Below are 25,641 nucleotides of genomic sequence, written 5' to 3' on the forward strand. Positions count from 1 at the left end.
ATCTAAAATTATGATATCATTATCATCAATAGGAGTCTAATTAGGATGTTGAGTCGTGGAATATTTATTATTATTATTATTATTATTATTATTATTATTATTATTATTATTATTATTATTATTATTATTATTCATCAATGGTTTTGTCTAAAATTTATAGCATAAGTAGACTAAAATTGAAAATTGATTCAATTCTATAAATATTTTTAATTATAATGGTGAATTATCCCCTTATCTTAAATTTAATTTAGAAAAAAAATTATAATGATAAATAATTAATTCAATCTATAAAAGATAAATGACATATTTAAAACTCTAATTAGTTTTGATTGAATCTTTTTTTGAATTTTTGTATAAAAAAAGATAATATTGTTGAAATTTTAAAACATAAAAATATCGAATTGTCACTTAAAATTAAAATAAAAGACTAAATAAAAAAAAGGATAAAAAACTAAAATCTGAAATTAAATTAAGGGACCACGTATATAATTTAGGAGAGATAGAAGAGTAAAAATATTATAGGGTGGAGTGTGTTTGTTAGAAGAGGGGCGGTAAGCATAGAGGAGAGGACTAAGAATAAGATTACAGAAAAAAGAAGAAGAAGAAAGAAAGGCTTTGTGTTGGAAACAAACACGCCTTCGTCACTCTTCGTGAAAATCAGTGAAATCAAATGGATTTCAGATTATAGAAAACAACACCACTTTCTCTTCCTTTTCAATTACACTGATTACTGATAACAACGAAGAACAAAAAGAGATCCAATGAAATGAATAATCCTTATTCTTCTTCTTCATAAACCCACCAACTTCAACAATCTTCTTCTTCTTCTTCTTCTTCTTATTACATTCATCACAACTCTCAACCTTAACCTCGATCTTTTCAATTTCAATGGCCGCCACCACTACTTCTTCTTCCCTCTGCACGTGGCTTGAACCAGCTTGCATGTCACTCACGTGCGACACTCACCGTCTCAGAACCTCATCTCACTCTTCCAAAACCTCGATTTCATCTCTTCATCGATCCACCATTCACTTCCACCCTTTCACTAACACTCCTTTTCGATCCAATTTCAATCGCAGACTAAATAAACCCACTCATTCTGGTATTCTCACTTTTCTTTACTTCAATCTAAACTTTACATTTTTAACCTTCATTCATACTATTCTATTTCGCTTTCTTTGATCGTTAAATCTGGGATTTTCATAAAGGATGCTTTTTTATTATTTTATTATTTTATTTTTATTGTTTATTTAAAGCTTGTTGTTTTGGTTTGGATCTTTGTCTTGGGTTGGTTTTGCTTTATTTGGGTTGTTCGTTTTATTTGATTTTTCTTCTTCTTTTTTTCGTGATTGTGTTTACCTGCTCTAACTATTGTTGTTTCATTGCGTGAAGGAGAATATAATGGTTTCGGTTGGTTGGTAGAGTATACACATGTGCCATTTAACTCTTCATCATTTTTATACCTCGTACATATCGTATGGACACTCTTAAAACCATTTAAGACTATATATTCACTTATTATTATTATTATTAATCTAATTGTCACTTTTAGGTGGTATTCTTGCAATTTCATCCAATTGTTCATCACATGCACATAAATTTGCTTTAAACAAGATATAAATGCTATTTTTTAAAATGAAAAAAATTATTTTGCCCTCTAATAATAGTTCCACTGGAGTATGAAATTAAAAATATTGACCCAAGAATGGTAAACTCTCAGTCTCTGTTTTTTTCAGGGGAGGATTCTTTTCATTATTCTGTGTGTAAAATTTTGATGTATTTCTATGCCTTTTATCATTTGGTGGTTTGTTATAACCATAGGGGAGGAGGATTCCATGTTATTATTGACAAAAAAATAGATAAAATTTATGTAGAAGCTGCATCACAAGTGGTTTGCCTCCTTGTGCTTCAGTGTTTTCAACTCCCTGAACATGCCTCTGGCATACATGTACTCAGTAGAGTCTGCTTCAGCAATCTATATATATTATTTTGAGCAATTGATAGGAGTTTTATGGATGCTTTCATATGATTTAGTTCTCTAAAAGTGAGCAATTCAATTTAGAGGGTATAAAGTAAGTAATCTCAGCTGTTGATGATAAAATGCATGGTTGATATTTCAACACATCCATGACTTGTTATGCATGTGCGTGTAACATCAACTGTCAACTGCTTATGAGAAAATCAACGGCGGGGATTAATTACCTAGCAATTTTTTCTTGGTTTTATTTTCTATGACCTAGTTTACATCAACATAGACATATTTATTCTTGGTTGGTGGCCGTGTTCCTTGCACCACATTAATGTGGACCATTAGGATTATAGTACCTCGGAAGTTAAAAACTAGACACGCATTACTACTTCTTTAAAGTTGTAAACACATACTTTATTGAATTATAAGCTTTTTCCTATGTTTATGAACTCCAAGGTTGTGCTGATGTTGAAGAAGCAAGACGTTTAAGAACATATTTTATTTTCATTATTGATACTCCGTCTTATAATTGCTGTGTGCTGACCTATGCTTTGGAATTGCCAAATTTCAAGGTAAAATTATGGCTGTAGCTTTGGAACCTGTGCAAGAGGTTAAAGTAACAAAAAAACTTCCAACAAAGCAAAGACGAGTAGTTGTCACAGGGTTGGGTGTGGTTACACCACTTGGTCATGATCCAGATGTATTCTACAGTAATTTACTCAATGGTGTTAGCGGTATAAGTGAGATTGAGAATTTCGATTGTGCAGAATTTCCAACAGTAAGTTATACTTAATTCAAATTGTATTTTTCTTGCTGTTGCCTGCTGCGGATTTTGTTCTCAATATTTTTTCTCCAGAGGATCGCTGGTGAAATTAAGTCTTTTTCTACGGATGGTTGGGTAGCACCGAAATTTACAAAGAGAATGGATAAATTTATGCTCTATCTGCTAACTGCTGGAAAAAAAGCATTGATTAATGGTGGACTTACTAAAGATGCGATGGATGAGTTAGATAAAACCAAATGTGGAGTTTTAATTGGCTCGGCATTAGGTGGCATGAAGGTGACATTCCATTACTCTCTAGCATGTTGAGATTCAACACTTTAAAAATAAACTTGTCACATTCGGTAGTTTGATTTTATATCTAACAGAACCATAAGTTCTTAAAGAACTTGTAACACATGTTGGTCTTGCGAATTGAATTTACTGTCAAATGCAATTCGAAATGCTGCCAGAAATCTATCACATGTGTGACTATTTTGTTGTTTGGGTTGTGAATTGAACAGGTTATTAGTGATTCCATTGAAGCTTTACGAATATCGTATAGGAAGATGAATCCTTTTTGTATTCCTTTCGCAACAACAAATATGGGTTCTGCCATGCTTGCAATGGATCTGGTTGGTTTAAATATACTTTTGTGGTCTTGGTTTTTGTCATAAGCTTAAAACAAAATTGGCGGGCTATGTTCAATTATTGATTTCTTTAATGGATCGCAGGGATGGATGGGCCCTAATTATTCTATCTCTACAGCTTGTGCGACAAGTAACTATTGTATATTGAATGCAGCAAACCATATCATCAGAGGCGAAGCTGTAAGTATTTTCCCAATATTCTCTTTATCGTCATTCTTTTGTGTGACTATTAAGTAGTGTGGTTGAATGATATTTCTTTTTTTAGATGCTAATGGTTTTGCTAAATATGAAATTTTCTGTAGGATGTGATGCTTTGTGGTGGCTCAGACTCTGCTATTTTACCAATTGGTATTTTTTTTTCCTTTCATTTTTTTGGCTTGTGTAGATTAATCTTGCCATAACTCTGATATTAATTCAATAATATTTGGTGCAGGTTTGGGAGGCTTTGTGGCATGCAGGGCACTCTCACAAAGGAATACTGATCCTTCCAAAGCGTCACGCCCTTGGGATACTGTAATACTTTCTAAAACCCTGTCGCCTTTTCATCCCTGTACTCTAGTTTGATGAGCGTGCCTTGAGTTTTATAGTAATAGAACAATAAGAAACTGTGAAAACATCCCATCTAGTAGAACAAAAGACACCGAGAAATTCTACTCAACTCCTTAAGCTGACACATAGCATTGGTTTTTATGCTCGTTAAAATATAACTGTTTTTAAAAAGTAATTGTTGTATGAATTGCTAAGGTCTCAGACACTAAAAGATAGCAGTGCCTGTAGTTTTAGTCTGTATATTCATCATTTTCTTCATTTTTCCCTTCACTTGTGTTACTAACTAATAGCTTGTGGTTATGATATTACAGAATCGTGATGGATTTGTCATGGGGGAAGGAGCTGGTGTTTTACTTTTAGAAGAATTGGAGCATGCTAAGGTACTTCTAAGATCAAAATCAAATGATTTGATTATTTGAGAATAAAACATGACCTATCCTTGTGTTTCGCCTTGTTCTTCATTTTGTTCCAATAGCATTAAAACACTTGATATATCTGTTGTACCTTGTGTTAGATTGTTCTTTATAGATGTCGCAACCATAACCTTCTTTTTCTCCCACTATTTTTTCAACATTTATATGATCCTAAATTAAATAAACCTGCCACTTTTGGTACATACTAAGTACTTTCTATTGACATTGAATTTTTTACGTTGTAGAAAAGAGGTGCAAACATATATGCAGAATTCTGTGGTGGAAGTTTCACCTGTGATGCATACCACATGACTGAGCCACATCCTGATGGTAAAGTTTACACCTTTAAGATCCTTTCTATTCATAGAATTTTAAAACATAACCATCTGTAGCATACCGATCACTATTGTGCAAGTACAGTTGCAGTGACCATCATGTCTATATTCTGGTGGGTAGGCATGTTTTGTAAGAAAATTAGTGTATGGATGTTTTCCTGGTCACTTTAAATGTGAAAGTGGAGTTTCTGCTTTTAGTTTAGTCTTTTGTAACTTATATTGAGACGTCCATTACTATGCGACATCCTTCCTATCATCTTAAAAACTTTGGAATGTAATTACACTTTCATCACACAATTCTAGAATATTGAAAGAGATTAACTACATCCTGCCATACTTCCTTTTTAGTTCTAGATTTTTCTGTCTTATTTCTTAGAATCTGGGCGTAGAGCTTAGTTCAGTCCCACAAAACTGCCTTGAATGGCGATGACTGCCTACGTCTTATAAGCACTACCTAGGCCATATCTCTAGTTGATGTGGGCCTAGCAATCGCCCCATCTCACGGTTCAGGATTAGACATATGAAGCGTGAACTAATGGGGGTTGTGGAATAACATGGATCTTAACACACCTTTTCATAGCCATGATTATCTGAAGCGTGTACAAATGTAGGGGCTACCCGAACCATATAAGCACTACCTAGGCCATATCACTATTGATGTGGGACTTGCAACACCTCACCCATGCTTCAGGACTGAACACCTGAAGCGTGGACTTATGGAATAACAAGAATCTTAACACACCACCTCTTGTCCATGATTGGGCATGTGGAGTGTGTATAAAATATCGGTGGAATAAGAAAGATCTTAGCCCCATAACAGATTTAGGGTAGGCTCTGATATGTTCTTAGAATTTGGGTATAGAGCTGAATTAGATCCTCAAAACAGGTTTGTAAAGTGAGAATTGTGTAAACCTTATAAACACTACCTAACCCATATCTCTAGTCGATATAGGATTTTTCAACACACCACCCATCATGCCCAGGACTGGTCATTTGGACTAATGGTGGTGGAGTAAAGAACTCAGCAATTTGTAATTGTGTTTTAATTATTTTGTGCTTTGTGAGAATTGATACTTGCATCCTACTCCTTAAGCTTGACCTTGTATTCCCTTATCCAATCGAAAATAGGGGCCGGTGTAAAACTTTGCATTGAAAAGGCATTAGCTCAGTCCGGGGTTTCAAAAGAGGATGTGAATTACATAAATGCTCATGCCACATCAACACCAGCCGGCGATATTAAGGAGTACCAAGCTCTGATTCACTGTTTTGGTCAAAATCCTGAGGTATACGTTCCTTTTCATGTTATTGTTACCTTTGTTATCTTTTTAATTGTTTTTATTATTGCAACTGCATATATACTCTTGTACTTACCAAGATGTTTTTTTTTTATACAGCTTAAAGTGAATTCTACGAAATCTATGATCGGTCATCTACTAGGTGCATCTGGTGGTGTAGAAGCAGTAGCAACAGTACAGGTGAAAATTAATGAATCAATTGTATATGAAATGTAAAATAATGCGACGAAGTTTACAATGAAAAGTTTACGAGATTTGTTATTCCTTGATATAGGCAATCAGGACAGGGTGGGTTCATCCTAATGTCAACCTAGAAAACCCCGATAAAGAAGTGGTATGTTACCTGCTGCAACATTGAAAGTTTACATCATTTATATAGTAATTATTATCTTATAATATGGTTGTCTAAATTACATAAATACAGGACGCTAAAGTGCTTGTAGGAGCAAAGAAAGAGAGACTTAATATCAAGGCTGCCTTATCTAATTCATTTGGATTTGGAGGACACAATTCTTCAATCATATTTGCTCCTTATAAGTGAAGCAGATTTCAGATAATACTACTTTCACGTTGTTATTTTAAAGGTATGAAATGTATCATGTATTTTTATTATTTTGCCATGATAAAGTAAAATTGTTTTACACTTAAACTCTTATATTTTAGGTCACAGTCAGCATGTACCGAGGCAATGTGTTGATACAAACAACTCTCAAATATATGGAATGGTTGGTTGTTGTTGAGAAACATTGTTGAGATGGGATTTAAAGAATTAGAATGAGAAGGTGCATAGATTATGTGGTGGGAGCGAGTGGGTCTGTCTATCCCCTATCTTTAACTTGAATGGTTGAAGTATGATATGACCCCAGGTCCCTTTGATGTAACATTTTCTATTTTAAGTTTAACAACCTCTTGGTTGGTGGGACATCATACACTCTTTTTTGTTTATTTTTATTTTTTTATTTTCATATATGTTACTAGTACACACCTGGCTGGCTGGGCATAGGGCAATAAACTATTTCAGTTATTTTTCACATAAATTTATACCCTTCAGGTTGATTCAATTTGATTACGGTTTTGACTTTTTGAAGAGTGCAGCTGTCAAAAGATGTAGATTGTGATTTATACATTAGTGATGTGCATTAGACTCCATTATGTCCTTAAATTTAAATATATGACTTTCTCGGAACTATGGTAATATATTAGAATATGGGTACGACCTTATCTTATTCAATTGAAATTTTAATTAACTTTCCTGTACTTTTTAATAATATTATTCTCAAAATTTTAATTGGATAATTTTTTTTTACTAAGATATCTCTGATTATTGTAACTCTTTTTTAACGAGTAATAAATATTATGATTGAAAAATAAATTAATTCTCTCATACTAAATTTGAAAAAATAATATATTGGTATGGTGGGAATTTGCATTTAAAAAATAATATAAGATATGGTGAACTCTTCATTCATAGGTGGGAATTTGTATTTAAAATTAACTTGAAATTCTAATTAATATAGACAATACTATTAGGAATAGTTCTTTTGTATTTTATGGACGAGACAATAGCATAGTTAATGTAAAGATAAAGAAAAACGAATATATCGAAAGACATCAATTAATCATTGTTTCAATCATAAAAATAGAGAAATATTAACTTAAACTTCTAATTTTTTTTCTTCTCGATTGTTATTTATATTTGAAACAACTTTTAAACATTGGTATACAATAGACCTGATCTATCTTATAACTTGCAATTAAGTACATTTTTGAAATTGACTACAAATTTATCTAGAAGCCAATACTTAATGAGTTGTAGTCCTTTACGTGCATACTGCACATGGCAACTGGCAAGCCAGTTTGAAATTAGAATATTCTGTTCTATTGTGTGTATATCGTCAAAACTCACTAGCTAGTGGTCAATAGTCTATTAAGAAATGCAAATCCAAAGGGATACAAGTCACGTGACAGGCATGTATATATAGTGTATTCTTGATCAGACAAATAAAGTATAATGTAATTTTTTTTTTCAAGGTAGGTTCGTTTATAATTTTTTAAATTGAAATGCTTAAATATTTAAAATTATATAAGAGTACTCTTGGAACAAGAGTATTCTACCATGCACCCCACATTTAAATTTGTCACATTTCAATCAATGTAAAAATATAATTTTGTCATTTTATAAAACTTTTAATTTTTTTTTTACCACTCATTTTTTCACCCCTATTTCGAAAGTTTCGAGCAATCTAAAACTTTTCAAATAGAGAAATTTTTTAAACTTTCCATATTTGAAAACTTTAGAATCTTTACAAATTTAGAAATTTTCGAAACTTTTCAGATTTGAAAACTTTTGAAACTTTCCAAATCTAGAAAATTTCTATTTCGAATATATGAAAAATTCGATTGCACTTATTTTTTTTTTTATTTCTGAAAATATTTGAAAGTTATGATGAATTCTTTAAAGTTTTGAAAGAAGAGGTGAAAAAATGAGTGGTAAAAAAAATTAAAGGTTCTATAGAAAAACAAATTTGTATTTTTCGGATGGCATATTTAGATGTAGGGATATATGAGAGAGATCTAACACGACCAAGCCCAAAATGGTTGTAAATAAGACAAACGTTCTGGGTCTCAAACTTTTTTTACCTCAAAATCATTATTTATTTATTTACTTAATTATATTAATTATTATAGTTTCAGAGTATAAACTTCATTTATTAATTTTGCTACTAATTAATTTAGTAAAATTTCACCAATCATTTAAATACATTTAATATTTATTTGTATTGTTTAATATTATAAAAACTAATTATACTTAAAAGACCTCTATAATTTTGCTCTTGTTAGATTTTATGGGCCTTATTTTGAGTTTCCTTTAGAGCTCTAGAATCATTGAGTTAGCCCTAGATCTAACTAAAGTTGATTGACATGTTTTCTGGTATAGATTAGTTTTTTTTTTTTTCATGAAACAAAACTGAATTTATACGCAGAAAAAAGAGGACTAATCAAAGCATATAAGATATGTTAAGAGTAGAAAAACCAATACACATAACACAAGATATCTATGTCAATAACTAACTAAATTGAATAAAACTTTTCTGTCTTAATCCTACCACCAACACCTAAACCTGCAAATTGAAAAGCACCATTGTCTCATTGCTAATTAGTGAATACTTTGCATTTATCACATAATATGTAGCTACCATCAAAATTATTGACTAATTATAATAAAAAGTATAAAGAGAAATAAATTAAAAGATTAAAAAATTACGACACATGTAAATGAGAAAAATTTACTTATGTAAAAACAGTTTATCACAATTAAAATAAGTGATTTAACTCGACCTGTGTCCCTCGTATCTGATGAATATTAATTAAACAACTTTTTAAGAGTTTATACGATACACACTTTTTTTATAATCGCTTATTTATAAATTTTTTTTATAGTCTACTATAAAATAAAGTCAAATATATTTTAAGTAAGTTATAGATTTTAAATAGTTTATAAAAATTAATTAATTGAAAACTATTTTCGATATACTGTTTATATAAACTCTTTAAAATAGAATTATAAATATTTATATCGAAATATATGAACTTAAATAAATCCATTTAAATTTCAAACAAACTCATATGAACATGTTGAGAGAGATGAAACATGTTAGACATTTAAATGTATTAAGATATAAAAAAAAAATTATCAAAATTGTAGGTATTTATTTATTACTATTACGAAAATCATTACACTTTTCCATTGATCGAGTAGCTAAACAGAGCTAATTAAAGCCATCATATTTTTAGAAACAGCATACAAAATAAATAACACTGATTAATTTACATGTTATATTTTGCAGACAGCAAAAAAAAAAAAAAAAAAAAAAAAAAAAAAAAAAAAAAAAAAAAAAAAAAAAAAAAAAAAAAAAAAAAAAGAAAAAAAAAAAAAAAAAAAAAAAAAAAAAAAAAGCTACTAGTAATGATCAATAAAACATTAACTTTTGATGATAGAGGAAGATATGCATCAGTTTTTGGAATTACTGGAGTGAGGCTTTGGATTCCTGCTATCACTAACACGATTGATTAAGTAGAGAGCGTTACTCGTTAACATGGATAAATCTGTAACCCTACGTTTCACCTCCAACTTCATCTTCTTTTCTGCGTCACTTCTATTCAAACCGTTTATACAAGAGTTACCGTTAGTTAACGCCGTGCTAGCCCATGTCTGAGCGTTACTCATTTGCCACTCGAATGTTCCCATCCGTAAATGCCGTAACTCGTTTAACGTTCGATTTAACTCCGTAACCGAGTCGGAAATCTGTTCAACACAGTCACTCACCGCAACTCGTAGTCTGTTACTAACGGTGGGTCCCAGAGCCACGTGGGACTGTAGGGTATTGAAGTAAACGGAAAGTGTGAGAGCGTGAGTGAGAGTAGCGTTAACGGCGGCTTGAGCCAAGTTTAATGGCTTCGTAGTTGGGCCTACTTGGTTAGAGAGTGTTTGGACGCACAAAGTTGGGTATCTAGCTTGTGCGCATGATGAACGGATGAGATCTTGCGGTGTTTTTGCGGCGGAAAGAAACGTTGGAGAAATTAATAAGAGTGAAAAAACAAGGAATGTGATGGAGTTACGTGTTTGCATTTTTCGTTGTAGAAAGACAAATTTTAAGAGCAGGGAAGAGGAGAGTGTTGATAGTTATGTGTTTGCATTTTGAGTAGTGAAGGGGAAGTGACCTTTATTTATAGGGCAATATTTTTTTTAATAAATAAAAGTTGAGGAGAACTGGGTCACTTAAACTTAAACCCACGTATATAAGTCAAATCTTTATCAACTTGATCAATTTTAGTTGACATTTATAGCGCACGTGACTGCAAGAGTCTAGATCTCTTAAGTCAAATTAATAATTTTATTTTTATCTGCCTCCCACTCTCACAATTAAATTATAATATTAACAAGTAACAACATGTATTCAAAGATTTATTATGCAACATATGGTATGAATATGATAAGGAGAGTGAGTAAGGAAGGAACCACTAAATCATGGAAACAACCGAGTCTAAACAACCTATTACCATCACCTCGTCAATATCCCTTCCAAAAACCTGTAAAAAGACCGACTCCCATAAAATAGAAAACCTTATCGAATATACTTATGTTCCTGATGATGTACAAATTGCTGAAACCGTACCACATCTTTTAAGCCCATATAACATCTTTAAAAGACAAAGATCTTTCACCAGATCTATCAGAAACCTTATCACAACCGACCGTCCTCATATGAAAGAGTATGTACAATCTTCACGACTTGACCAGTGCAGCCTCAGAGCGACAAATCAAGAGCAATATGTTGATTTAGAGATTCCGCAGAGTCTTATAAATCATTGGAAAAGTGAGGGATACACAGCCTTGCACTTTGGAGCTGTTAGATTGATCCTTTCTCTTCACGGAAGGAAGAACGTCCCTGTTTTCTGTAAGATAACACTGTTAGACTCTAGCTATCTTCACTATGAAAACACGGTCATCGGGACTGTCCTGACTTCACTACATGCAGGAAGCGTAGTTCTCACTATCTTCCCGAATTACAACGTAAGTCTTAACGACAGTACCTTGCCAACACGACTAAAAGTCTAAGTTCATGTATATATTATTATAATATTTATTAAAATTGATTAAATTAATAATTTTATTACATGAATTACGTGTCTTTTAGTTATTGACAATTTAATTTTAATAGTATCAAAATGTATAATCTCCTTAATTTATATACATCATTATTATAAAATATTTTTATAGTCATTAATTCCTATAGCTAATAAAACGTGTTCATGATATAAAACTTTTAAATTGGTAATATCAATTAAACCAATTAATTAATTATTCTACGTACTACTGGTTGGTATCATGAACAAGAAAAGATAACTATGAACTGTCAATGAAAGGATAAAGTCGTCTTATATTTTAATATCAATCGGGGGACATTTTGCCTTAATTTACGCTTGTTAAATTACGTCGGTCACAGTTTGTCTTAAATTTTAAGATTGTGAGGAGATTTTTGTTATTTTCTAGCTCATTAATATATTTTTTTATTAGTGTATTATATTCACTTGATTATAAAATATAAGCAAAGTTAAGTCAAAACCTTAATATATTTTATCTTAATTTTGAACTAGATATATCATTAAATTTTAGACAAAGAGTAGTATATATTAACAGATATAATAAGTGAGATTTAAATTATGTGAGAGGAAGAGAGATAAATATAGACATTTAGATAAAAAAGAAAGAAATTATTGTTTGTAAACCAAATCAAGCAATATAAATTAGCTTAAATAACATATATGGTTCTTAACTTAATTTCAGTTAATGTTTTAGTTTTTATTTTCTATTCGATTTGATCATTTATTTTAATCTTATGTGACAATTTGATATTTTATGTTTTAAAATATCAACAAAGTTATCCTTTTTTTTTACAAAAATTCAAAAAACACATCAAAATTTTCAAACAAAACCTATAAAATTAATTATATTATTTGATATAATACAAATTTCATCAAACTCGTAATTCAAATATTCAAATAAACTCATATTTATCATTCTTTATTTGATGTTGTTAGAGATAAAAATATGAGTTTATTTAAATATTTAAGTTATAAATTTGATGAAATTGCATTATATTGAGGATAATAATTAATTTTATGGCTTTTGTTTGAAATTTTTAATGAATTTTTTGCAAAAAATAAGAATAACATTGTTGACATTTTAAAACATAAAAAATTAAATTGTCACTTAAAATAAATAACTAAATCGGAAGAAAAAAAAATTAAAAGACTAAAACGTTATTAACTGAAATTAAATTAAGAAATTACAGATAATATTTAACTTATAAATTATTATTTTTTTAAATGATCCTCAACTTCTTTCAAAAGTTCACCATAACTAGAGGATAATTTCAAAAAATTATTATATATTACTTTCTTCACTTCATTAGAGTGCATAATTATAATATAATAAATCGATCGAATAGTACAAAAACTAAATAATAATTAATTACATTCAACGATAACATGGACACTCATCGCGAGACATTATTTTTATAGATATGTTACTCCTTTTAATACTAAAGAAGTGATTTTTTTTAAAAGACCTTATATAACATTGTATATTATGACAATTATATATTAAAATTAAATTATATATATGAGATTTATAATGAGAGAGTGAAAGAATTAAATATTAATCATACAAATGTAGTGACACGTCATTTTCAACAACAATCTTTATCAAATTAAAATTAATTAACAAATAAATATATATGTGCAAACAGTTTCAACCTGATATCACAATCACCTAACACACATACCTATTACATGGTCAATTTTTGGGTTTCATTTTTCGCTAGTAGTACATCTTTTGGTAATTTTCATATTCCAAAACGAGGATAAGAAAATGTGAAATTAATAGTAGTAAGGAGTTGCAAACTTACAATAGTGTATATTGGCATATTCTCTATGATCGCGAATATTACTCAAATTTAGTTTACTACCACTATTAAGATGCTGATCTGTAGGACCAATAGTAAACATCATCGTCAACTTTTTTTTTTGTAGGCCAAATATAAAAGAGATGTATTTAAAAAATACAACTTATACGGTAATATAAGAAAAAAGAATATATGAATACTATCAAAATTTTAATTAATTATTAAATTAATTTATCATTAGTTCATGGTCAATATTATATTAAAAATTAATTAAATAAACAGTATTGATAGACCAAATCATATCCTTTAATTTATGAATGTATAGTAAATCAATAATAATTTGATACAACAACAAAATATTAAATAATTGAGTGAGAAAGTATTTATTTTATACACTATCTTTAAACTCAGTAAAAAATCCGTCAACTCCTAAGTTTGTGATATTCGGCAAAATAGATAAATTATTGAGTCCCGAGCAGATTGAAATTTGATCAGCACCGTCCACTTCACTGTGCAATGGAATCGTGTGTCTGTCAATGTGGCCACTGACACACATAAAAAAATTGGGAGTATCTTTTTCTGTCCAAAGTCACTTTGAAATTACACTTAAAAAACACAATATTTTTTATGTTTGAATGTGTATTTAACTATTTATCGACAATACCTCAGTTTATCCATCCAGAATCATATGTAATTATTTAGGAATGATAGAGTGAAAATTAGTCTAACAATTATTCATTTTTGTTTTAACATTCGAAATTAGCGGGTGTTTGTCTTGTATTCTCCACTAAGACGTGCATCTCTTCTCTCTATAATTGTTTCTTCAAAAGACTGTGAGAATGGTTGCTAAGTTATTTATTTATTTATTGAAAGAATCAGTGGGGACTATCAAAAATCACGATACCTAGCTGCTTAGTACTCATTTGGCTACTAATATGTAATTCAAAAATCATTGTTAAGTATATTTCTAATCCTCGCTGGATTAATTACTTTTTATTATTATTTTCAAATATGATCCATGGTTACCACAATCCATAATTTTATATTTACATATAAATTTTGATATAATCACTTTTAAAAATGGAGCAATTTTGAAAAATACTATTTCAATATCAACAAAAAATTCCCATTAGACATTATTTATAATGGTATGATTTTGAACTTTTAGATGCTATCAAATACAATACTCTTGCATTTGCGAATTAATGTTTGAAAATATAAACGTATTAGCTTTTTGTTGTTTTTTGTTTAGAAGCAACTGACCAACTTACCCCAAATAAAGATACGAACAAAACCACACAAATTAAGAGTTTGAACAAAAATATTTTATTTTATGATTTAATGTTAAATATTTGTTACGTGTATAATTTATATAATAAAATTTAAAAGTGGATAATAATTAAGACAATTAATAATAATTATATACATTATTTTGTAACTAATTGGCACATGAAGATATTTAAGACACACTAATAATTAAATTTGCATTGTTAATTTAACTAACTAACACAAGAAAATAATCTTTTTTAACGCATATGATTCATACAGTAAATTTTAATTTATGTATTATAATTTTGTCTTTTAAAAGTGTATTATAACGTTCTTCACTTTTTTATCTAGTGGATATTGAAGAGAAATAATACTAATGAAATACAAATTTATGTTTGAATTAATTATTTGTGAATTTTTTTTAATTAATTGATAAGTGACAAATATTTATCATGCATATAAAGTTTATACAATAAATAATTAGTGTATTATTTGTATTATAATTTTATTCACATTTTTATTTAGATGATATTCAAAAGACATTAGCAATAAAAAAAAAAAAAGACATTTTTAAAACAAGATACTTATATTTTTTTATTTATAAAACCATCGTTACTGTCACTTTAATTAATAAAAACTTCTTATTTTTCAATGTTTTTAAATAAATAAAATATATTTTATATTTTTAATATCCAATTTATTAATTATTGAAGATGATTTAGACAATAAACTTAATTTTTTATTAAGATTACATACATTAAACATGTTTAATTATAAAAAATTGAGTGGAGGGTTGAAAATTTAGAAATTTATTTATCAGTTTATAAAATTTAGAAACTAAATTTAAAGTTCCAATTAATTTACCTACCAAGTTCGATGAAGAACGAGAACAACGGGCCCAAAACAAGAAAATAAATCCACGTACTATAGGAGCACAAAATACAAACACCGCCTAAAAGGACCAACCCATAAATTTGGTCTGATATCTACGAGCCCCGTAATGCAGGGAAAAATAAATGAAACGGTATTCTCTCCCTCGATTCTTCTCAAAACTATATAAATTTTTTCTAAGATTAATCGATATGTATTTTACATGTTTATAATGTTTAAAATATCAATTTAAATGTGTATTTCAGAATATATGAGGTGGAGAAGAAATACCAAAAATCAATACGTGATTTTTTCTTTCCCCATCAAATATTTTTGAATGTCTCTTATTTGTATTTAAATTGATCAATCTAAATATTTTTCATTTCTTTGTTCACACTGTTCTCCATCTCTTCTCTTGGATTGTTTATCTCAGTGGTCAGCCGCCAACGTTGGTTTTTGGTATTGGTCTTGTTTTTCATACTATCTTAATCTGTTACTTATATTTTTGAGATTTTTACTATCTTTCTCTTATACTTAAATGTCAATGGTTCTTGTAACCAATAATCTTTTTATCTTTCTACAATGTAAATGAAATTATTCAATCGTTCTTAAATCATAATCAAGTCGTTGATATTGTATTAGAAATTATGTGATTGAAGAGATAAACGAGAAATGAGGTAGACATTTATTATAATTTATACTGATAAAATATAATAAAATTAATGCATGAGCTCTATGTACATATAAACTATTGAATTATAAACTAAATAATATCGAACAGACAAACTCTAACACCCTAATTAGCAATCCAACTACTACCTATTAACAAACTATAACAAACTTTTACACGTTAAAAGTTGATATATGATATGATGTGATATTATTTGTTAATTGTGAATTATTTTAGTTAACTTATGAATTGTTTTTATTAATTTGTGTATTTTGTTAGGAGTGACACAATGCTTAAGGATAAAAATATTGATGCATTTTTCAATCAAGAAGTTTCCGACAAAGATGGAAATTACAAAGCTGCAACATCGACACTTGAAAAGCACCTTTCCAGTGATCCAATAGTTCAACTAGACGAACAACCTTGTAAGTGTCTCTTTTTACATATTATATTTTTATTTTATATTGATGTTATATTGAATCTTTAATAAAACTATAGAACTTTTATAAATTTCAATTATAATATTTTAATTAATATTTGTTACATCCCCATAATATTCTGTACAAAATCTTTCACTTATTAAAATGTTACTAAATTTTGTACATAAACTTGTGTTATGATAAAAATCTCTCAAAAGAAATTCAAAATTCAATTTCTAAATCTTAGTTTCCATTATTTTTGATTTGTTGAATTTTAAAGCTTAAAAATTTATATTTAATCCGCCTATACCATATGATACGATGTGATAAGAGGCAACTCCTACAAAATAGATCAACCTTACAATTTTTTAACTTACTTAATTGGATAGAAAACTCAGGAGATGACAATTGATTGCACCTAATAATTGAAACAAAATAGAAAAAATGGCATACGTAGAAAATTGGTTTAAAATTCAAAATTGGCACATTCTCAAACTTTATTTAGACACTATTAAAAAGGTATTTGTGCCAAAGGAAGACATAACTACATCCACCAAGAATTATATGAAAGGGAATTTAATTTCCTGCCAGTTTCCTTTGTCTCCACCACCAACTAGACATTGGGATTAATTTGGCTTCAAACAGCGACCATGTTAGTGACATAGAAGACTATACACACTTCAAAATTTTCATGCCGCACGTGTTGCATGTATAATTTTACAATCAGAGATATTTAATCCCTTAATTACATTGGATACGTTTTTAGTTTCCCCGTGAATGGAGGATTGTATACGAGTTTAATGACAAAAAAAGTTTTACAACAACATTTAATGATATGTTCATTTTGTAACTAAAATTAATTTAAAATAATTTATCAAATACTATACTCTGATTGGACCTCAGTGTAATTTTTTTTACACCTACAGTTTATTACTTAAATTCTAATTGGATCAATTGTTTTTGTAAAAAGGATGGAAGATAATAATAGCTAAGTGTTAAGTGTGGAAGATGTTCAAATTAAAATTGGGCGTCAACAATATTAAATATATTTATAAAAAAAATGAAATAATAAATAGTGTTGAGGTACAACGTACGTAGGCATTGGTTACAAAGGAAGTCCAATTTGTGTGTATATGATATATGTGGATTAAAAAGAATTGTTTGTCAAATTACCAAAAAGACCTCCACTGTGTTGTGTTGGACTACATAGGTAGAAGTGTCACCTAGAGTTTCAAGTAAAACTCCCACTTGTATTAAGGTCAAAGTCGATTTTCTATGTATAAATTGAAATTGAAACTTCTCTTGTTTGGAATGCAAATAAAAGGAAGAGAGGAGAATTGTCCAAAGCACCTACAAAAATGTTATACAAGTCCTTTATGCCATTCAGTTTTTAAAATGTGGGGTTATAGTGCTTTATGACATTCAACTCAACCAATATATAAAAGTCTAATTTGGCTTAGATTTAAGGGCATTTTTATCATTTTTAAAATATATAATATTTCTATTTTTACTTTTTAAACAATCAAACTAAAAAAACAAGATATGTATATTTTTCTCTCTTCTAATTTTTTTTTTATCTTTCCATTATATTAAATAATATATTAAATATATATTTTTCTGTCTTTTACTTTTTTATTTTTTATCTTTTTTTAATTTTAATAAAATTTACTCTCACAAATATTTTTATTCTCACACTTTTTCCACAACCAAATATAGTCTTAATGATATAATGATTTGGAGTAACCCTTCTCCTCATTAATTTAATAATATCTTATGCTTATTAAAAAACGGGTATTGGGGTCGCTGCAGCGTGAATCGATTATTTTCTTTGCCACAATTAAAAATTAGGAGTAAGTAAATTTTTAATTTTATAAAATTTCAAAATTTAGTTTATAATTTATGTAAGAAAAATAAAATTTTTAATTCATATAAAATTATGATCCAATTAGTTTTAATTTTTGTTAGAATGTCAACATATATTTTTGAATATATTTCTTTTTTTTGCAGAAATATTTATAACATTATAAAAAATTTATAGATGTATATTTTCGTTATTTTTACCTTGAATTTGCAGCATTTAAAAAAATTATATTTAATTTATTTCATTTTAAAAGATATAAATTTTTCTGCAGTAATTTTTTATAATTCTAAACATGTATGTAAAAAATTATTCAAAAGTTGAAGAATAATTAAATATGTTTCATTCCAATAGTGACTAAAAGTGTTTGTAGGATAATTTTGTAGGACCTAAAAATTGTCATAATTTTACAATGAATAAAATTTTAAAATTTTAAATTTTATAGGATTAAAAATCTACTTAACCCTAAACAATGTCAACAATTATCCTTCCACAAAGAAAAATGAAAAATCTAATAAATTTTTTATTATGTAATAATATAAGTTATTTACACTTATTATTTATAATATCAATTGGTTTTTTTTTTTTTAAATGTGTAACACTAACAACCGTTGTTTTAACTAAGTGCTGAGATTCAAGTGGATTAATAAAATTTAGATAAACCCAAGTTAATAAAAAAGACTCAAATTTAAATATAGTTGAAACAATCCTAGCTTATAGTTTACTTGTATTTGTATCGAAATCCGAATGTTCAGAGCTCTTTCTCTTGAATGTGAATTTCTAAGATACTACCACATAACAATTAATCTATTTATATTTTCCCTATAAAAAAGTAGAGAGCATATTAATGCCATGAGGTAACATATATTTCAGAAAAAATATATGAATATCTATTTTTTATACACTGATATAATATATACTTAGACTAATTACGTGCAAAAATGTGATAATTAATTCAATTAAATAGATGTTTAATTTAAATTATAATAAAAATTAATTAATTCAACTATGTAATTTATTATAATTTTTAATATGATCTAAATTAAATATGCTTAATTAAATTAATTATATTTTTATATGGAATTAACTTTAAAAAAAGTTGAGTGTCCACAAAATATTTTTATTAATATTAAAATGTATAAAGTGATCGAAAATGAGTACACGGGTCTCTTATTTCTAGAACTCTGTTACACCAACTTTATAACTTACTCGTAGTAGAAATTTTACTAACTTTTACACTAGTTAAACCTCTATTATCTTTGAAAAACTAATTGAAGTAGAGTACAAGGTGTTCGTATATATATCACAAATAAGTCACAAATTAAATGAACATTATATACAAGTAAGACTATATCTATTATTTTAAAGTTTGCAATACATACGTGATATCTAATTGATTTGTATGATTTTTCTCAACTCATGTCTTAATAAAACTCCTCATGTTTCAATAAAATGAAAAGTAATGTTATTAGAACATAAAACTTTAATATAAAATAAAATATTATATAAAATAGTTAAAATGTTATATTTTAATTTTTATAAAATATCAAAATATTGTATTTATATTATATTTTATATTAAATTTTATATTTCAATAATATTATTTTAAAAAGAATATTGCGTAGAATTAATACAAATATAACATATTAATGAAGTATATTTTAGGGGAAACTACGAAAGTGAACCCCATGAGTAATATACTTCTTATTGAAATTGACTATGATTGGGATCGAGAAAAATTTACTAATTAAATGATTGATGCATAGCTCGATAGTCTTCATAAACTAAAAATATGGATTAGCCCTAGTACACTAGAGTGCAGTTGATACGTCTAAACCGTTTGTTTAAGATAAAATAATTCATATTTTAAAATTTGATTTTTATTATTTTTAAATTAAAAATTTAAGTTTGAAATATAAATTATTTATTATTTATGGCATAATTACGACGTATTTAAGTACACTGTAGTCTCATAAACTAAACGAGCATCAACGGTATTCATGTACTTGCAACTGTTTGTTTATAATATACTCTCATCCACGCTAGCTTTTGTGCTTATAATACTTTGATAATGAGTTTCCAGGTACGTAGTTTTGGAACTTATATATTGGACTTTTAATTAGTAGCTATTTGGTAAATTGTAAGATTGTCAACATATATAAATAAAGTCAAACAAAATGTTCACATTGTTAATAAGCCCAACCAAATAATAATCATTATCACCTGATTTTTAAAAGTAAATTATAGAGACAGTTAATTCATATTCATTCCTCTTCTAAAAGTTTTTATAAAAGCAAATGGAAACTTCTATTATTAATGTTGGATCGGGTTAGACGGTCTAAAAAAATACAGGTTTTAATTTTAAATTTATTAAATATTAAATTTAAATATGAATCATCTAATCTCGATTAAACAATTACTGACATCTTAACTGAGTAAATGTAGGAATTTACAACTATAAAAAAATTCATAGTCTACATCTCCCTTTACATACAAATTGAAAATATTAATTCAAAATTTTAACAGTCAAACCTCTTATTTTTCTTAATAAATAATGTTAATGATACGTCTTTTAACACAATTTTTAACATGCAATTTTTTATTGATTAAAATTTATATAAATTCCAAAATATTTAAATGAAACCGATATAATTTAAAAGAACTCAGTGAATTTAAATCAATAAAAAAAATTATATTAATTAAAATATAAGTTTAAAACGTGTTATTAGCACTTCTATTACAATCCTATCCTAAGACAATTTTTACCGTACTATTTTTTTCCTCACAACTACCCTACAAAAAGAAATCTAGATTAAGTCAAATAGTTTATAAATCTTAAGGAGTCTACAATAATACAAATAATAAAGATATAACAAAAAATATATATATAATTATTCCAAGGAGAGTGAGAGGTCTTCCTTTCCATTGAGGCAGTTTGTTTGGGAAGGAGTCTGTCAATAGCGACAATAATATATGGACTGGCAACGGTAGGCGCATCCTAAATAATTGAAAAGATCAAAATTTTGAATTTACATTTATCATAATTAAACAACTCTTAATATAATTGAAATTTAATGAACTTTTTATAATTATGCTCAAGGATGGGGCATATTTAACAAATTTAGAAGTTTAAAACAAAATCTAAAATAAAACTTTTAAATACTAACAACCATAAAATTAGAGATTTTTTAAGTCTAATTAATTTTATTACAATATTAAACATCTCAATAATAAATATTAAGTGCATTCACATGATTATTAATTTTATACCAAATTAATTAGTAGTAAAGTTAATGAGTCAATTTTATACTATGCGACCTAAAAAATTAATACTATTTTTCTTATCTAAAAAAATTGGAAAAGGGAGAAACTTTTATTAATTAAAATGGTACTAATAACTAATTTATAATTATTCTTGAGAGGATTTGGATTCGGTATCTTGAGGTTATAGGACTTGAGCTAACACCTCAAGTAATAAAATTATATACTATTAATTAAATAAAAAATAAATTTAATTGAGGCCTAAAAAAATGTGAAGCATAAGGCGAATGCTTTATGTAGCAAACATATCTATAAAAAATTATTTTAAAATATATATTTTGTTACATATGGAATTAAAACTGCTTCTAGCATAATTATGTATAGACTAAAAAATGCGATACATTTTACAAAGATTAACAACAACAAAATTTGAAATATTATAAACACTAGAAACCTATTTAACTATTTATAAGTTTTAAAAACATATTGTAAGTTTGGTTGAAGTTCTTTAATGAAGTATGCAATAAAATAGTTATGAAAAGATTTGTAAAGTTAATATATTCAGTTAAAATTTTTTTTGACAATTGAAATTTATTAAGGGTCTCAAATTAGATGAAATATTGTTTAGAAATGTGATTATATAGTGGAGGCAATTCTCATATTACAAACCTATTTTATAGTGTTAGAATTAGAATATCAAACTCTATCAATCATCAATTGAGCCATCTGCTATCATATTTCTGAGTCACGCGTTGGATAACCAGTTATTTAAGGAGGAGGTGTCTAAGAGTCTTATGTTAGAATAAAATATAACTTGAAATTGCTATTATAAGTGGGACAACTTTCACTTTACAAAATGATTTTGATTTTGAGTTAGATGATCCAACTCATATTGAGAAATGAGTTATAGGAATCTAAAATTTGGTTGAGAGTTAAGTTTGATAAATAGATAAATTACCTAGTATGTATCAATATATAACAAGACTAATATTGGCTTTATTTATAAATCGATAAACAGTGTATATTTGATAGAGTTATTAACTTATTTTATCAAGAGCCGTGTGACAGTTTTCGGTTTTCAAATTTCCATTCATCTAATCAAATTTCCAACTGCTTGGTTTCTTTCTTTGGAACTTACTTCTTAGGTTCCTTGTTGTTTCCCTCCCAGCTCCTGCCCATAAGGTTTTCTTTTCCAAAAATAATGCCAAATTTAAGCTACCTATGATAATTATGTTTCATTTCATGTGTAAAATATGATAGATATATAATATGATATAAAGTAATATAATGATATGATATATATTGATAAAATCAATCATTTTTAACATAAGTCAATGTGTCATAAATACATTCCGTGAATCTATTCTCTAGTTCTCGTTAGACAACAAACAAGATTTTTATTAGAATTTTGAGTTTTGTAAATTATATTTTTGTGTTTAATTTTGTTTTATAATTCATTTTGTCTATTTTTTTTAACAATTGATATCAGAGTTTTTGTTGGGTCCAATAAAATTAAATTTTTAGAATTTTTTTTTACAGTTGTAGCATTGTTTGATCTTCTACATTAAAAAAGAATTATGATGTTTTTAAAAAATTTATTTCAAAAATGTTTTAGTAAGAAAATACTTAATATTTAAGTGTATCATTTGTGATTCGCTTTTTTATTTCCACATAACCAATCGAATACACAATTTACGATATATATTCAGCTGCAATATCAAATTTTGCTATGAAGTTTTACGTGGAAAAAATTGATAGATGTATCAATTTTTACTTGTGGAATATACAAGTCAAGAATATGTACAATTTGAATTACACAAAAGCATACAACATTGATTGAAAATTATGTAAGTTTTATCATAAGAAAGTCAACATCAAATTGCACCATAAATATTATGCTTAGTTTTTCACATGTCAAAATTTTTTTAAATGATTTAATTTCAAGTAAAATATATTATTTATGGTGGAGTTTTAAATTTTTTTGAAATAGTTTGACTTCAAGTGAATACTCTTATAGTAGAGTATACTAATTCTTTAGAATTTATAATTATCGGTGAAAGTAATTAAAATCTAATCAATTATTGTTCTAATTAGATACTAAACTAAATACTACTCAAACAATTTGACTTTAGATAAACTACATTAATCACTTGACTTGAAATAATATTTTGATTAGTAAGCTGAATTATTAGGAAATTGATTTATGATAAAATTAGATACAATTGGGTTGACTTTTATAGGACAATTGAATTGTTTGTAGCTAGAAGCCCCACAACTTGAACTCAAGTTGAATTCCTTTTTAATGGTCAACACAAAAGAAATCCCCACTTCCATTTATACCTATTATTTTAATTAAAATTTTAATGTATAGATAATTAAATTTCTTCTGGAACATATATATATATCCACTAACTAGAGAGTGGACAATATATTTCTATTTATCTACTTTGATTGTATTTTTATTGTTTCGATTAAACTTCAAAGATTTTTCTGATTCTAAATGTCGTGTTCCTTTTCATTCTTAACCCTCGTTTAAAAATTGATAAAATCTTAAAAGAACTTCTAATTATTGGTCAAATTCATTGAGTCCCTTTTCATCTCTAAAATTGTAACTGCATCAAATTCATCCATGATTTTTTTGATAAATCTTAGATAGTTAATAAAAGAATCTTACTTTATTAGTGTATCACAAATTGAGGGACTAATTATAAATGTTAGAGACAAATTTGGATCAATGATTATATAATTTAAAATAGTGGTACAAATGTTAAAATGAGATAGTGGGTAATATTGTCCTTAATTTTTTAATTCATAAAAGAATTTGAACCACAGTTTAAATAAAATTACAATTAAATTGATGGAAATGTAAATTGTAATATTTAACACAAGGTACAACCACGATTGTTGGTTTTACGAACATTATTCTTGTTTGGAAACCTAGGTCGTGAAGAAAGTATTTTTATTTGTATTTGGTCAATAATTCAAAAGGAGTCATAGTCTCGTTGTTCAGACTCTATTTCAAATCATATATATACGTATGATCTATTTACTTCATATAGTTAATTATTTAAAGTCTTTAGCTTTCGAAAATTAATTAAGCCCTCCGTATGGTCCAAATACATATACATATACGTATTGAAGTCATTCTAACACTCTTTTTTAAGAATATAGAAACTCACACACACTTTTATAATTTAAAAAAAAAGAAAAAAAATCACACTAAATATAGATAAATGAAAAATTACATCCTTCAACTTGTACCTAACATATTAAATGTCATTGCAACCTTTTAACATTTGAGTTTGCACTTACTAAACTCTATCTATTCTCTTTTGAACGTCAATTTTCAATTTTATTTTTGTTACATTAGTGAAGAGATATAATAAATGAGTGAGTGACCCAATAAAAAATAAAATATATTATTTAAAATTTACTTATTACTCAGAGCTACTCCCTCAGTTCCTATTATTTAATTTGCTTAAAACAGCCTTAAAAAGATATGTTTCTTGAAGTAACAAATATACTTGTTTCAATAATGAACCGTATTTTACTCCAAAAAAAAAAAAAAAAACAGATATTTTGTTTCGATTATGATGGAAATATATTATAAAGTTAGATGACTTAATATTTAAAAATTAATATGTTTTATCGACTTAAATAATCAATAGTTGAATAACATATCATTTATGAAAGAGTTTGATCATATTTTAAATTTAACACTACTAAATTTTTAAAATTTAAATTTTGGTTCTATTTTGAAAAGCATATTTTAATATGATTTTAATTAAAATTAAAATTTTAATTTCATTTTTGCAAATAATTTATTTAATTACTAAGATCAAATGAAAAATATA

The 25,641-nt window shown here is 27.3% G+C and overlaps 2 protein-coding genes across 2 annotated transcripts; one reads left to right on the forward strand and one right to left on the reverse strand.

Moving 5' to 3' along the window:
• The first annotated feature begins 749 nt into the window (after positions 1-749).
• Positions 750-7,051, forward strand: LOC101491705 (3-oxoacyl-[acyl-carrier-protein] synthase II, chloroplastic-like). Its single transcript, XM_004507969.3, has 14 exons — positions 750-1,102; positions 2,542-2,747; positions 2,826-3,029; positions 3,254-3,364; positions 3,464-3,559; positions 3,682-3,727; positions 3,813-3,892; positions 4,240-4,308; positions 4,587-4,671; positions 5,805-5,959; positions 6,071-6,151; positions 6,246-6,305; positions 6,396-6,555; positions 6,635-7,051. The coding sequence occupies exons 1-13, from the start codon at positions 889-891 to the stop codon at positions 6,510-6,512; spliced, it is 1,524 nt and encodes a 507-aa protein (XP_004508026.1). The 5' UTR covers positions 750-888; the 3' UTR covers positions 6,513-6,555; positions 6,635-7,051.
• Positions 7,052-9,897: 2,846 nt separating this feature from the next.
• LOC101492021 (pectinesterase inhibitor 3-like) lies at positions 9,898-10,667 on the reverse strand. Its single transcript, XM_012717909.3, has one exon. It carries the CDS (start codon positions 10,599-10,601, stop codon positions 9,984-9,986), a length of 618 nt encoding a protein of 205 aa, XP_012573363.1. The 5' UTR covers positions 10,602-10,667; the 3' UTR covers positions 9,898-9,983.
• Positions 10,668-25,641: the final 14,974 nt, after the last annotated feature.

This window comes from Cicer arietinum, chromosome 7 (assembly GCF_000331145.2).
Source record: "Cicer arietinum cultivar CDC Frontier isolate Library 1 chromosome 7, Cicar.CDCFrontier_v2.0, whole genome shotgun sequence".
Classification (NCBI taxonomy): domain Eukaryota; kingdom Viridiplantae; phylum Streptophyta; class Magnoliopsida; order Fabales; family Fabaceae; genus Cicer; species Cicer arietinum.

What these genes read in the sequence shown, in the direction of transcription:
- LOC101491705 (XM_004507969.3), top strand. Translation starts at nt 889, where the DNA reads ATGGCCGCCACCACTACTTCTTCTTCCCTCTGCACGTGGCTTGAACCA. An exon ending in AAATAAACCCACTCATTCTG is followed by an intron (nt 1,103 to 2,541) that starts GTATTCTCACTT and finishes CCAAATTTCAAG; the next exon opens with GTAAAATTATGGCTGTAGCT. An exon ending in AAAACCCCGATAAAGAAGTG is followed by an intron (nt 6,306 to 6,395) that starts GTATGTTACCTG and finishes ACATAAATACAG; the next exon opens with GACGCTAAAGTGCTTGTAGG.
- LOC101492021 (XM_012717909.3), bottom strand. Translation starts at nt 10,601, where the DNA reads ATGCAAACACGTAACTCCATCACATTCCTTGTTTTTTCACTCTTATTA.